Below are 12,633 nucleotides of genomic sequence, written 5' to 3' on the forward strand. Positions count from 1 at the left end.
ACACGAGAGTGTGCGACCATTGTTCCCATATGTTCCCCTCTGCAGCAGAAACACAATAAAAGTTAAAAGCTCTGTTTTATTGGATCGCCAAAAATGTGGACCTGAGGTTTATCACCGTGGCGCTTAGACCCTCCATCCTGTTCACTCCTGGTGTTGTTCAGAGTTACAGTGGAGCAAATTGGAGACAGTGTTTGCTACAAGGATTGAAGTAGATGTGCCATACCTAATGGTGATTTTGTTTAAGGAGCCAAAGTTCAGCACAGGACTCCAGTCTAACTGTAACTGAGAGTCTAGCATGGGACTCTTGATATTGGGGAAGGAAGTTAAATAGAAAGGCTGTCAGCTTTACCATTGCACACTTCGCACACACACCGGTTCTGTTTCTGGGTTGTAGGATTTGGATTGCAGTAAGTAAGATGGCTGTCAGGTGTGTCACCAGTTGAGATACACACACACACATCTTAGCACAGTGACACACTTGCCCACCAGCCTTCAAATTCTCCCTCGGTGGTTCACAAACACACACACACACGGGTACCTACCACTGCATGGTCTTAAGTGACAAGTGGACTGTCTCTCACACACGCTAGCAGTTGGAGAGATGGGCCTAAAGTGACAGAGAGAGAGATGGTCTCAAACAAACACTGAGGAGAGTCCTCTAAGTGATGGACACACACAGCAGCTCCCTGGATAAGTGGGGCTGAAGGAAGCAGTGAGGGTTTGTCTGAGCGTTCATCACCGGGTTTATAGAAGTGCCACTCACACACACACCCTCATGTCACCGCACTCCTCCTTCCTCAGCCACAGATTGATGCTCAATGTGTCAGTCACCTCCAGCCCGGCCTGTCTCTTCTCATGGCTTCTCTTCTGACCAAACTCATTTGTGTTGGTGTCCTCCTCCATCTCTGGGTTTGTCTTTCAACTGAAGCATTTTTAGATCAGGGAAACGGTGTTGAGGAGGTAAAAAAAAAAAGGGGGGGTTGATTGTCAAATGCGATTTTCAACATGTCTCTATCTGCTATTTGAATACCATTTTAGTTTGACATACCTAACCTGCACAAATGTTTAATTGGATTACGTTTTTTCTCTTAATTTACCTTTATATCTTTCTGTTTCAGGAAGTGGTTTTGCCACGTGTAGTATCAAAGAAAGCGCAGCCGACAGCGATGCCGACCTCGACGTAGATGGTGACGACACCCTGGAGTATGGCAAAGCCCAGTACACTGAAGCTGATATCATCCCGTGCTCTGGAGCCGGAGAGGACCAGGGAGAAGCCCGGGAGAGGGAGGCACTACGGGGAGCTGTGCTCAAGTATGAGGCCAAGCCACTACCGTGCCACTGGCTTTGTTTTCAAGTACCACATTTATGAATTCTATGTCATGTGTTGCAGTGGGGGCATGCCTTCGAACAGAATAACGTCGGAGTTCTCCAAGTGGGCCAGTGATGGTAAGATTCAGACGTTACCCTGGTTGGGATCCCAATATACTTTGTTGCAGAAAGATTATTTTTCCATATAAAAAAAAACCTCAATATGAGCCGTCTGTGTGTTGACAGAGATGCCTTCAACGAGTAACGGCGAGTGTGCCAAGACGGATCCTAGCACTCCATCATCGTCCACTTCCTCCTCTTCCTCCTCCACCTCCTCCTCGTCCTCTGTGCCACGCACATGTAAAAACAGTGAGATCGAAAAGTAAGACACACACATTCTCACACTCGAATCCCTTCAGTTTTTTTAAGTGATTTGTTTCTTCTGTGTGTAAATCTCAGTTCATTCTGTAGCCTCCCTCACCCGGTGCGTCTCTTCTTACATCTGGCTAGGAGCTTAAGCTGGCGCAGCTTAAGTTCTGTGAGCCACAGGCTGTCATTTAGTTATTATGGTGTTTCCTTTGAGATTTTCCCATTAAAGACACACAAGAAACCACCATAATCATGTTCATTTCCATGATGTGTTATTTTTCAGCGTGATTCAAGGGTTCCAATTCACTTTAATACAACTAACACAACAACTTTTTCACGTGATATTTAATCTTAAACAAGAGTTTGTTATTGGCCGCTCTCATTTAAGCAGTGCGCCACGATCATTTACATGTGGCGGAATCCGTGACGTTCTTCTTGACAAACGTGTTTAAATAATTTTATTTGGTTTTCCTGAGATACAGCTATAGCACTTTTAATGGTGTGTTCCATTTGCACTCGAAAGTTCCACCCCAGTTACGTAATTCAATGTCGTATTTCTTGGATGGCTGCTGAGTCTAAACAAAACCTGGAGCTCTTGTAATATTATGTATATTCGCACTTTTAGCCACTTTCTTCTCAGTAAATCAGTCGAATATGTAGCGATGTGCGATGTTTATGCATAGAAATGCTGCTGTGGAGTAATTTGACATTTTCATGTTCAACTGCGATGTTGGATGTGCTAACAATGGCTAACTGGAACGCGCTGAACTAGACTCCGACATCATTCCCAGCTCCAACTTCCCACTTCCTATCTAACTGAAATGCACCATAAGCCCTCCTCCCTGTCCACATGCATACACAAGAAGTTGCTGCTGCTTCTCTCATACTCACGCACGCACACCCCGGCTGAGTAATGGAGGTCAACTCATTGCAAAAGTGGCCGAGAAACAGCCGAGGTGAACTGTGCCGAGAAAAGGTTTTGGTTGATTGGGTGCTTCTGCATGTCTGGCATATCGTCATGTCCTTTCGCCCCCGGCGATTACATTCTCTCTCACTGGAGCACACGCGGTGAGCCGGGGTTGTGCTATCTGCTTATTGCTTGTCTGTCTAACCCCAAGTTTCTTTAAGTGATTTCCTCTCTGTGTTTTGGGGGGTATTCTCCAAGTATTCCCAAATGAAATTGAGCTTTTGAATTCATTTGCGATGGATGGATGAATAAATTCAGTGTAGGTCATGAATGCAGTTGGGATGAATAAATAAATTCTGGCTCAAGGTTGGTTCAACTTAACTTTCCCTCAACCCTTCCTTTGTTTTTAATTAAAGGAGAGAGGATTTGAATGTTATGGTTGATAGTTCAACCCATCAAAGTACTCTTCTTTATAGCTCGACACAATGTGAAAACTTTGTTGTGAGCAATACCTGACCTTGCGGACTGGTGAGAACCCTTGGTGTTGCATGAATCCGAGTGCTCTCAACGGTTGTGTGGGATCAGGGAGTCAGCTGGCTGACTTGAGCAATTCCCCGCCTCACCCTTGCCAGGCTATAAATGTTCACATTTGCGGAGCACCTCGAGCCCCTCCATCCCCAAATGAAAATGAGATTTGTCTGCTTTCGTTACATTGATACATTGTTCGCGTGTGGCTCCGGACACGGCAAGCTTTAGTGATCTTTCTCTCTCAGATCCCAGATGGGTAATGATCTGGTCGCCTCCCGTGGGCGTCCTCGTTCCCCTGCTCATTCTCCTGCAAGACAAATGAGCTCTCACACACACACACACACACACACGCAAACAAAAATACACATCCACACATGCCTCGCCTGAGATCCTCTTCTTCTTCCAAGATAAATGGCCCCTCCAATGCTGTCAATGCGATTGCTAGCAAATTTGGTGCTCCAGCTGCAGCTACGCGCAGAGATTTCCATGTGGTTTCCACCAATAATTGAATCTGTCCTCAATTTGGAAGCGATGAAGCTAGCTTGATAGCTGCTCTCGCTCCTCACAATGCCTCCTGCCTCATCTCTGTCCCATTATTTCCGTCTTGTCCTGTTGCTATGCCACGTTTTCGCCTTCTTTTTTTTTTTTTTATTGCACTCTGCTCCGAATTACAAAAATCATGTCTGGCTCCCAGCATACACACACACGGGGGACATGGTGGTTTCACATTGGCACAATCCTTTCTCCAGCCTCTCATCCTAAAACTAACCATCCAAAACAAATGGCTATTATTAACCAGGACCAAACTGACCCCGTTATTTTGAAGTTTTCATCTTCAAATTGGGGTTTGAACCTGTGGGGACTCTCAAACGGTCCCCACAAGGCAAGATAAAGAAGGAACGTACACACACACGCACGCACACATTGACGTCAATGGTAGTAAAATGGCTTATCATGAATGGTCATGGAGTGTAGTGGAACAGAAAAACACATTTGTTCACATGAAGCCTGATCAGGATCTATTATTGACTGTTTACTTAGTTGTTTTCCAGTGAGCAGTTCACATCTTAATTCCTCCATCCCCCATTCATTTTAGTTTTCTTCTTCCCTTGCAGAGTAACAGAAGAAGAGTCCACAGCCACGACCATGGAGGCGTTGAAGGCTCGAATCCGAGAGCTTGAGAAACAGATATTGAGAGGCGACCGATACAAGTGTCTCATCTGCATGGTGAGTTTGAAGACCTCCTCTGGAACTGTCAAACGTTTGCGTCCAAGTAGTGAGGTTAAGAATAAATAGAGGGCAGGCACATATTGAATTGGTATTGAATAAGTTTATGAATTAAAATAGTGGTGTACAGCCTACTTTAGGCCTGTTATTCTCAATTATTCTCTATATTTAAGAACTTGTATTCACCTCACAAATTGGAAATGTGGCATTCAGTCTGAACATGTAGTGACTTGCACTCCAAACTGAAGAATCGATGTCAAAAATGGCATTAAAACTAATTTAAATGAAAAATATTGAGACGTTAGTCTGCCAAAAAAGCCTCCTCTGTCCTTCATAAACCTGCATTTGTGTGTAAAAGTATAGACAACGCTGTGGGAACATGGTTGTTGAAGTGCTTCATGTTGTCTTGTTATGCATTTCATTCCTTCGATTGAAGACAGTTACATTATCGCTGTTGTCATGTGAAGTTTGGGGGTCATGCATGGTTGCCCCCAACATGTGGAACACATGTGCCGTGGTTGATCAGATGTGGATGTCAAACACCGGAAGCAGCAGCAGGATGGCTTTTATTGTATTGGGCTCGATTCTTTTCTGACAATACCACTTCGATTCTGTCAATATTCATAGTCATCGGATGCTTGACATTCAGCTGCAGTTACCCCCCTCCCCACCCCAGCCTCGCTGAACCCACAACTGTCCTTCATAGTTTGTGTGCCCTGCCTTGTGTCAAGTTCCTGTCCTGTCATCGCTCAAGCTTGTGGACAGTGCAGTGTCGGCAGCCTCGGTGTGTGTGTGTGCGCGCACGCTTGTGTCTGTGTGTGGGTAATTACCGGCTCCTGCACTTCCTAAAGGTCGGTGGGTGCCTGAGGTGACGCGGAGGGCAAGGCACGGCGATCGATCACGCACTGCCGCGTGGACACACCGCTATTCCCTGCTCATTCGTCACTGTCCCTCATCTCTCCATCGCTCAGCCATAGGGAAGAACGCAAATGAGTCGGCCACTAACATGTCACTGGTTTCAAGAGCCGCAAAGAACTTGGAGCGCCTCACTTTCAAAAGCTCCCCTCTTATGCATCTGTTTTGTCTTGTGCTTTATACTTATCAAGTTCTCCAAAATAAGTTGAATTTTAAGATTAAGAATTCAAAATCACAAAAGAAATGAATAAAAAAACACGGAAGTATAAAAACTGTACTTGCGTACTGACTAGAGATTGTTCGATGCTACTTTTTCCCTTGCAATATTCCATATACCACAGCCTTGAGGATGCGTCGATTCCGATTGAATACCTTCGTCTTATCTCTATCGGTGTGAACTGCCTAATGCTGTCACCTAAAAATACCGCACCACTGAAGTTGTACAAAACAGCATCAATAATGGTGCAACACTGTGTAAATATTGAAGTACTCTGCTATACTATCTTGTTTGATGCGCCATCATGAGATCGCAAAGATGTCAGGCAAAGGGACATTGAGGATATTTGGGCTCGTGGATTGGATCAGACGGGTTCATGGGGGAAAGAAAATCCCATACGCGATCCAGTTATTGCAGTTCAGTTTCCTCAAGGGCAACAGATCTGGGTCCAGTGTTGTGCGTCGGTCCCGTCGCAGGAACCCACATCAGTTGAATGGATCAGAACTTCTATGTCATTGCCAACATAAGTGATTTCCAGTCTTCTTCTAGAGAAGATTCCTCTGAATCATTTTCGGAGTGGCTTTGTCTATCACTCATGGAACTTGTCACCACTTGCTTGCTTTGTCATGTGTATGGCGCTGCAGTGTGTGTCCGTGTGTCGGTGTGTGTGGTCGGTCGGAGCCCGCCTCTGTGATTAGTTGCCACCTTTCGCCCAACACTCTCCTCTCCTACACCCACCTCTCCCTTCCGCAGAGGAAGCCTGCTATCCAGTCAGGTGCGGAGATCAAGAGGCTGGGGGCGTGGCCAGGCCCTCGCGCCCTGGCAAATGAGGCCGGAGAGAGACAGGCTAAGTCCCTCCCCCTAGGCCTGTATTGCCTGTACAGGGGCCTGGTGATGGGTGGCTACGGCGGCAGCATAAAGAGGCTCTTCCCGCAGCCCTTACGGAGGGTAAGGCACTCCCTCCCGCCCTGACCCCTCCTCCATCCTTCCTTCATCTCCGTGTTTGTCGGAAAACTACGAAGCACCGATCCATGGCTTCCTCCATCACCTCCTCCTCCCTGAGCTTGCTCCCCCCGGGATGCTCCTCGTTGCCTGCTGGCCTCTGCATTTGTGACCGTGCTGGTGTCTGGTCCAGTGCCGCCCCCCACCCCACCGCTGCCTCGTGCGGGGGCTCCGTGGCTGCTGCTTGTGTTGCTCACCGGTTCATGGTCTGAGTCTGTCTTGTCAGGGAGTGGTCGGTGTCAGTGGTGAAGTTGCTCCTGGGCTTACTTTGTTTCTGGGTTCTGTTTAAAGCGGCGCTCTTCTCTGTCTCTGCAGGACTCGTACACGATGCCTCTCACGTCCATACAGTGCTGGCACGTCCACTGTGAAGAATGCTGGCTCAGGACTTTGGTACGCACACACACACGTTCTACACACACATCAAATGCCATTGCTATCTAGTCTAAAAGTTTCTCCTACCAAAGAGATGGTAAGGACTTTGGTTATGCAGTCATTGGACAGCAAGAAATGAGGCTTGTTCCCATCAGTGTGCACAGTTTCCCTGAGATTAAGTGAGGAAACTGATGCCCAGAGGAGGTGTGACATCTTGAGGTTCACAAGCACACATTCAACTGCTGTTAGTTTCACACCCTTAATTTCCCTGCATTTTAGTAATCTAAAACGTTACTATTTCAAACAAAGTAGTCAAAATAAAGTTACTTATCTAAGTCACTGTGCGTTACTGTTGTTGCCATCGTCGGGAAGCGAAATATTAACATTCACTTTCTTCAACTGCGTCCTTGGGCATGACGTCATGTGCGGAACCCGCCAGTCACGTTTTCAACACGCGGGCAGCTCACGTATCAAGCTGCCGGCTACGCTGCAGTAAATAACAGACGTGAGGAAAGAGATGCACGTTTCTTGCTGAAAATACAGGCACTACTTATTACTTAAGTAGTGTCTGCTATAGATGACGGTATTATCCCTGAAGGGTCCATCAACGCGCAGAAATCACTTAAAGAGAACGAAATAAAGCAGCTTGCAAATGTGTCCAAAGTGCAGACTCAAAAAACTAGGTTTTTTAAATCCAAGTTAAACGACAGTTATGATAGATTTTTAGACTTTTATAGATTCTTTTTTCTTTGGTGCAGGGAGAAACGGTACTGATGTGATGTGTGTGATTTTCTCTCGAACGTCAGAAATAAAATCATCCTCCATCGTGACAGAGTGTAGGGGCGAGTAACAGCAGCCACTTAAGTGCAACTACTGCCTCCTGGTGGCCAACTCGAGACGTAACACGCTGAGACTTACTAAACTTTTGCCTTGTAGTTAAAAAAAGCAAAAAAAAGGTTATTGTGTCAAAGTAAAACATTGACTGTACATTCATATAATTGAGATTATGCTAAAAAAAATACCCCAAACATGGAAAAACACTGGACCACCAAGAAATCCAACCTCAAAATATATTGTTATATAAATATATTGTTTAGGTGATGAGAGCTGTAGTCAGCTGCCAAATGTAACTTGACAAGTAGCTTGTAATCTCACTTTGTTACTTTTGAATTCAAGTAACTACATTACTTTTTGACGGAGTAATCAGTAGTCAGATTACTTTTTCAAAGTAACTGTGGCAACACTGGTCACCATTTTATTTTTACACAGCGGATGCTAATGTTAGTCATGTAGATCACAACTGTCCATGTTTTTGAACGTTTATCGAAGAAAATAATGATTTTTTTGTATTAAAAGCAACTCATATGAGACTGTAGATGTTTGGACAGAATTAGAAAGAGGAGGCTGCAGTGTAAATAACACACAAGTTCTTCATGAGAAAATCTATTTGCTCTGATTTGGACTGACCGACTGTATTGGCTGTCTTTGAGGTCAAGGTCTCTTGGTTGGATTGCTAAACAGACCCAACTTTGGCCGCTGGTGCTCTACTTCAGATGATAAGAATCTCCATGACTGTGCAATCAGTGTAATGCCTTGAAAGTGGTTGTAATTATCAGCTATTATCCAAGGAGGCTGCGCCTCTGCGAGCAGGACGGTGGTCTGGACCACCCCGACTGAGCTTTGTGCTGCTGTCAGCACGAGCTACTGTCACCTGCTGTTTCACTGCGGATGGCTTGTTATGAAAGTGAGAGATGAAGAGGAGGCGTGTCCTCATTGTACTGTGGCTGCGTCTCTGTGTTTTATCTAGTCAAGTTCTCTTTAAGTCCAATGAAAATGAACACACATCTGGACAGACTTAGGTTTGTAGGTGAGCAGCTGTTCTTTTTTGCACATGTAAAGCCCCTAGTTGCCACCAGAGGGCGCCCGTAGTACAGAAAATGACAAAGCTGCTCCAACTCCAGTGTGAACAAGTGCCTGAGTGGCTCCATCTATGTCTCCCAGAACCATCACACTCCGTCGTGCAACCTCTAGGTGGTGCACGACCTTCAATATTCAATTTTGTTTTTAGTGAGCTGCTCAACCGACTAACTCAACGTTGTGTCCGTTGCAGGGGAATAAGAAGCTGTGTCCGCAGTGCAACACCATCACGTCACCCGGAGACCTGAGGCGTGTCTACTTGTAAAAAGCCCCCTCTGCTCCCCGATTCCTCCTCGCCTTCTACTCCATCAGTCAATCATCGTCATGCACAGAGACTCACGGACTCCTGCGAAGACGGAAGCCAGCATGAAGTGACGACTGCACCCTCCATCTTCACCTCCTCCGCTGCTGACCGCGCCCCTCTCCCTGCTACGACACGAACACTTGTAACACCGGGTGTCACCCGCTTTCCTGGACCTTTGAGGGAAAACTTGTGAATCACCACCAGCTCTTCTCTGACACAAACACGAGCTGGCCAATAAAAACTGAGCTTCACTACCAAAATGGAAACCTGGAACAGGAGTTTTCCTCCACCTCCTCCGTCTCCCCCTTTTTTTCGTGGTGTTCTAGTGAAGTAAACCAAATTCTCCCCCTTCAAAAGCAGTGCAAGCACATGTAATATAGCTCTATGTTTACAAAGTTAAGTGTAAATGACACACCCTGGCATACACACAAGTATATAATAGCCAAGTCCTGTTTTTAGTTGGAAGGGTTGTTGAGTTAAAAAATGGCTGAAATAATAGAAGCCTCCTGTATTTTTGACAAAAAAGAACATTTGTTTGGGATTCTCTGTACAGAAATAAAAAGAAAATGTAGAAAAGAACCTACTGGAAATTAGACGGTCAAGTTTTAGGTGTCATTTGTTTTTCAGCTGAGGATCTTTTCTGATGGTGAAACTGTTGCCCCCCATCACGTTTCTTCTTCATCTTTGAATCACCCTCAAGACGCGTTCAGTTCCGACCCCTTTGGTTTTACTCACACTGCTGTGTCGGGGGGAAAATGAAAGTGGGACCTCCGACCGAGGCGAGAAGTGGTGGGGTCATTCAAGCCAGTCCTAATAAAAAAAAAAAAAAAAAGTCAAGCCCCTCCCTCGACAGCAGCGGCCAAGGTGGTGGTGTGCTTTGTGTTTGTAAAACTATGTACTATGTGATGTCTGTATTGTAAGAATTGCCGAAAACAAGAAATGACAAAAAAAATAAACTGATCAAATCTCCCAACTGGTCCTGAGGTGCAGAAGAGACTCCACTGTAAAATAGTAAATAAAAAAAGAGGGAAGTGACGTGCGGGTAGAAATCTTGTCGACACTATCATCTGCGATCCGTCATTCACCGCCCAGCTTTTATTTTCCAGCTCCTTGTGTGGCGCCACCTGCTGACGGGATTTTAAAAAAAAAGCAAACATTGGTGCCCCAAAGATGACAAATTGCACAGGAAAATTGTGTCGCAACTAATTTGTGTCTTGTATATTCTTGGAAATGGTACATGTCTTTCGCGTTTGTAAACTACATTTGACATTAATTAAATGATTGTAAATCTTGAGTCGCCGCTCTGCGTCTGTTGCAGTCTTCAATTATATTAGCTCACCTCCATTGATTCTCTATCAGCTTCAGTAAAACAGAAATCTGAGCTCAGACTTGCTCATCTGTGAACTTAAGTTGGCCTCAACTGTCCAGTGAAATATGGGAATTATAAACCAAACCAAAGATACGTTTACAAAATCAGAAACAATTGTTTTGTAGTTCACAATGTGCACGTTTTACATTGATATTGAGGCTCTAACTTACGATGTTTTACCTCAAAATTATTCATAGCCTTGCTAATTATTTTTTTATTTTTTTATTTTGTGATGAATTATTATTATTTTTATTTGTATTTTTTCAAATTTGTGTGTCAGTTGTATGTTGGCAACAATAGAAAGACTTACAAAAATACAAAAACTGCCTTCAAGATGTCACAATGAATTAAACATTGTTGGCCAAATGTTAAAGTGAAAAAAAGACATCTTTCCAGAACAGTATAAATAGGGGGAAAGTGTTGAGGTCAAGAAGAAGGAGCTCAGCGAGGACCTGCGTCAGCGTCTTGTTCGTAGGCACAGTGAAGGAAAAGGTTACAAGACTATTTCCAAGCGGTGTGATGTCCCTGTTTCAACCGTGCAGAGCATCATCAACAAGTACAAGAGGTTCAACACTGTTAAAAACCTCAGTGGCCGTGGACAGAAGCGTAAGGTGTCGCCCAAACTTGTGAGGAAAATCTGCCGAGAGGTCAACACCAACCCACAGATGACAACCAAGGCCCTAACTTGACCAGACAGGGACAAAGGTGTCACGGTCCACCATTGAGCGAGTCTTGCACAGAGGAGGTCTCCATGGATGTAAACCTCGGAAGACACCGCTGCTCAGTAACAAACATCTGTCAGCTCGCCTGGCCTTTTGTAAACGTCATCTGAAGCCAGATCTCTTACTGAGCATCGGTGCCTTCTGAGGTTCCAAGCCAGACCATTTAATATTACATATTACGGTCAATTAATTCATTACCAGAGGAGGGTTATGACTCATATATATGACGTTATCAATCTTTCTATCATTCCTAATGTAGGCTGATTTTCTCACCTGAATAAATAGTTAAACTCAAAGAACATTTCAAAATAATCCTCCGGGCTGATTTTCATTCCGTTTCTAATGTATATTTATTTTGTCTTTATTTATTTTGCAGCTCATTTTCGTGATATTTTCCGGGTGAAATTCCACATAACTACCGGCAGGGGGCAGTATTTCTCTTCATTTTGACAGCTCACTGTCGACCTCTCACACACCTGAGCACAGCAGGAAAGTGGTCTTAGCTCTTGAACAGAAAACGACACTTATAAGAGAACCATCTGGCCCCGCCTTTTTCGTTGTTTGCTTTCACATTATTTAAAACAATTAAAAAATTCTCGATAGAAATTAAATAATGTATAGGACTAATAGTAATGGTTATTAATGTAATGTGTAATAAATAATATAAATACATATACATACATTATTTTATCATAATTTATAAAAATAAATAACAAAAAAAAACGTTTAAATGAAATGTCTCACCTACGTGACTATACTTTCTGCTCCAGACTCACATAGAGGAAAAGGAGCTCTCATCTTGTTTCATCCTCCATCAGCAGCCCCTCTTTCATGTCGGGGAGCCCCCCAGGGGAGAACACTGGTCCTCTGTGTGTCTGTGTGTGTGTGTGTCTGTGGTGCAAGGGGGGAAGGTCCTGAGGGTCTTTGGGATCTCTAAAAGGGGAGATGACAAAATAAATGAGTGTAGAGCGTGAGTTGGTGTGTCAATCTAAGGCTGCTCCCACCCCCTCCCCGAAAATCTTCTCCCAAAGAACCTGTGATATTCTACCTTCTTTATCCCCCACAGCTCCGTCAGTCAGGCCCAGACTGAAGTCATGCTCTGGTTCATGAGGTCGAACACAAGCATCGATGACGTTGACACAAGCTTGGTGGCTCCTAGCTTGACACTCTGCAAGCCAGTGTGGTGTGGGAGCAGCCATGTCGAGTATTACATGACTACCGAGTAAAAGACTGGCGCCCTCTCTTTCTGGCTTGAGCACCTGCCCTCCCAAAAATGTCCCTGCAGGTGCCTGTTTGTGAGTGAGAAAGACACTGTGCCGGAGGTTGAGCACCATCAAGTGAGGTCTGTGCGGCTCAGCCTTCTGATCATGATGTGTTTGGTCTGGAGGACCAGGAGTAGAGAGCAGCTCCCAGCACTTGCCGAGGTCATGGACCAGAAAAAATACACTTCAGTTTTGTTTTGAACGTGAGACACCA

At 44.8% G+C, this 12,633-nt stretch overlaps 1 protein-coding gene across 7 annotated transcripts in view; it reads left to right on the forward strand.

The window, feature by feature from the left end:
* The window catches only part of rnf220a (ring finger protein 220a), a 121,436-nt gene extending 111,401 nt beyond the window's left edge, over nt 1–10,035 (forward strand). For 4 of the 7 annotated variants that reach the window (XM_053883179.1, XM_053883181.1, XM_053883177.1 and 1 more), the window contains exons 9-15: nt 1,119–1,311; nt 1,391–1,446; nt 1,555–1,690; nt 4,228–4,339; nt 6,225–6,419; nt 6,789–6,863; nt 8,956–10,035. In XM_053883179.1, coding sequence (XP_053739154.1) covers nt 1,119–1,311; nt 1,391–1,446; nt 1,555–1,690; nt 4,228–4,339; nt 6,225–6,419; nt 6,789–6,863; nt 8,956–9,027 — 839 coding nt within the window. In that variant the 3' untranslated portion in view covers nt 9,028–10,035. The remainder of the gene's footprint in view (nt 1–1,118; nt 1,312–1,390; nt 1,447–1,554; nt 1,691–4,227; nt 4,340–6,224; nt 6,420–6,788; nt 6,864–8,955) is intronic. The other 3 variants (XM_053883183.1, XM_053883184.1, XM_053883182.1) reach the window with 1 other exon arrangement.
* The last annotated feature ends 2,598 nt before the right edge of the window (nt 10,036–12,633 follow it).

The sequence above is a fragment of the Synchiropus splendidus genome, chromosome 13, assembly GCF_027744825.2.
Source record: "Synchiropus splendidus isolate RoL2022-P1 chromosome 13, RoL_Sspl_1.0, whole genome shotgun sequence".
Lineage (NCBI taxonomy): Eukaryota > Metazoa > Chordata > Actinopteri > Syngnathiformes > Callionymidae > Synchiropus > Synchiropus splendidus.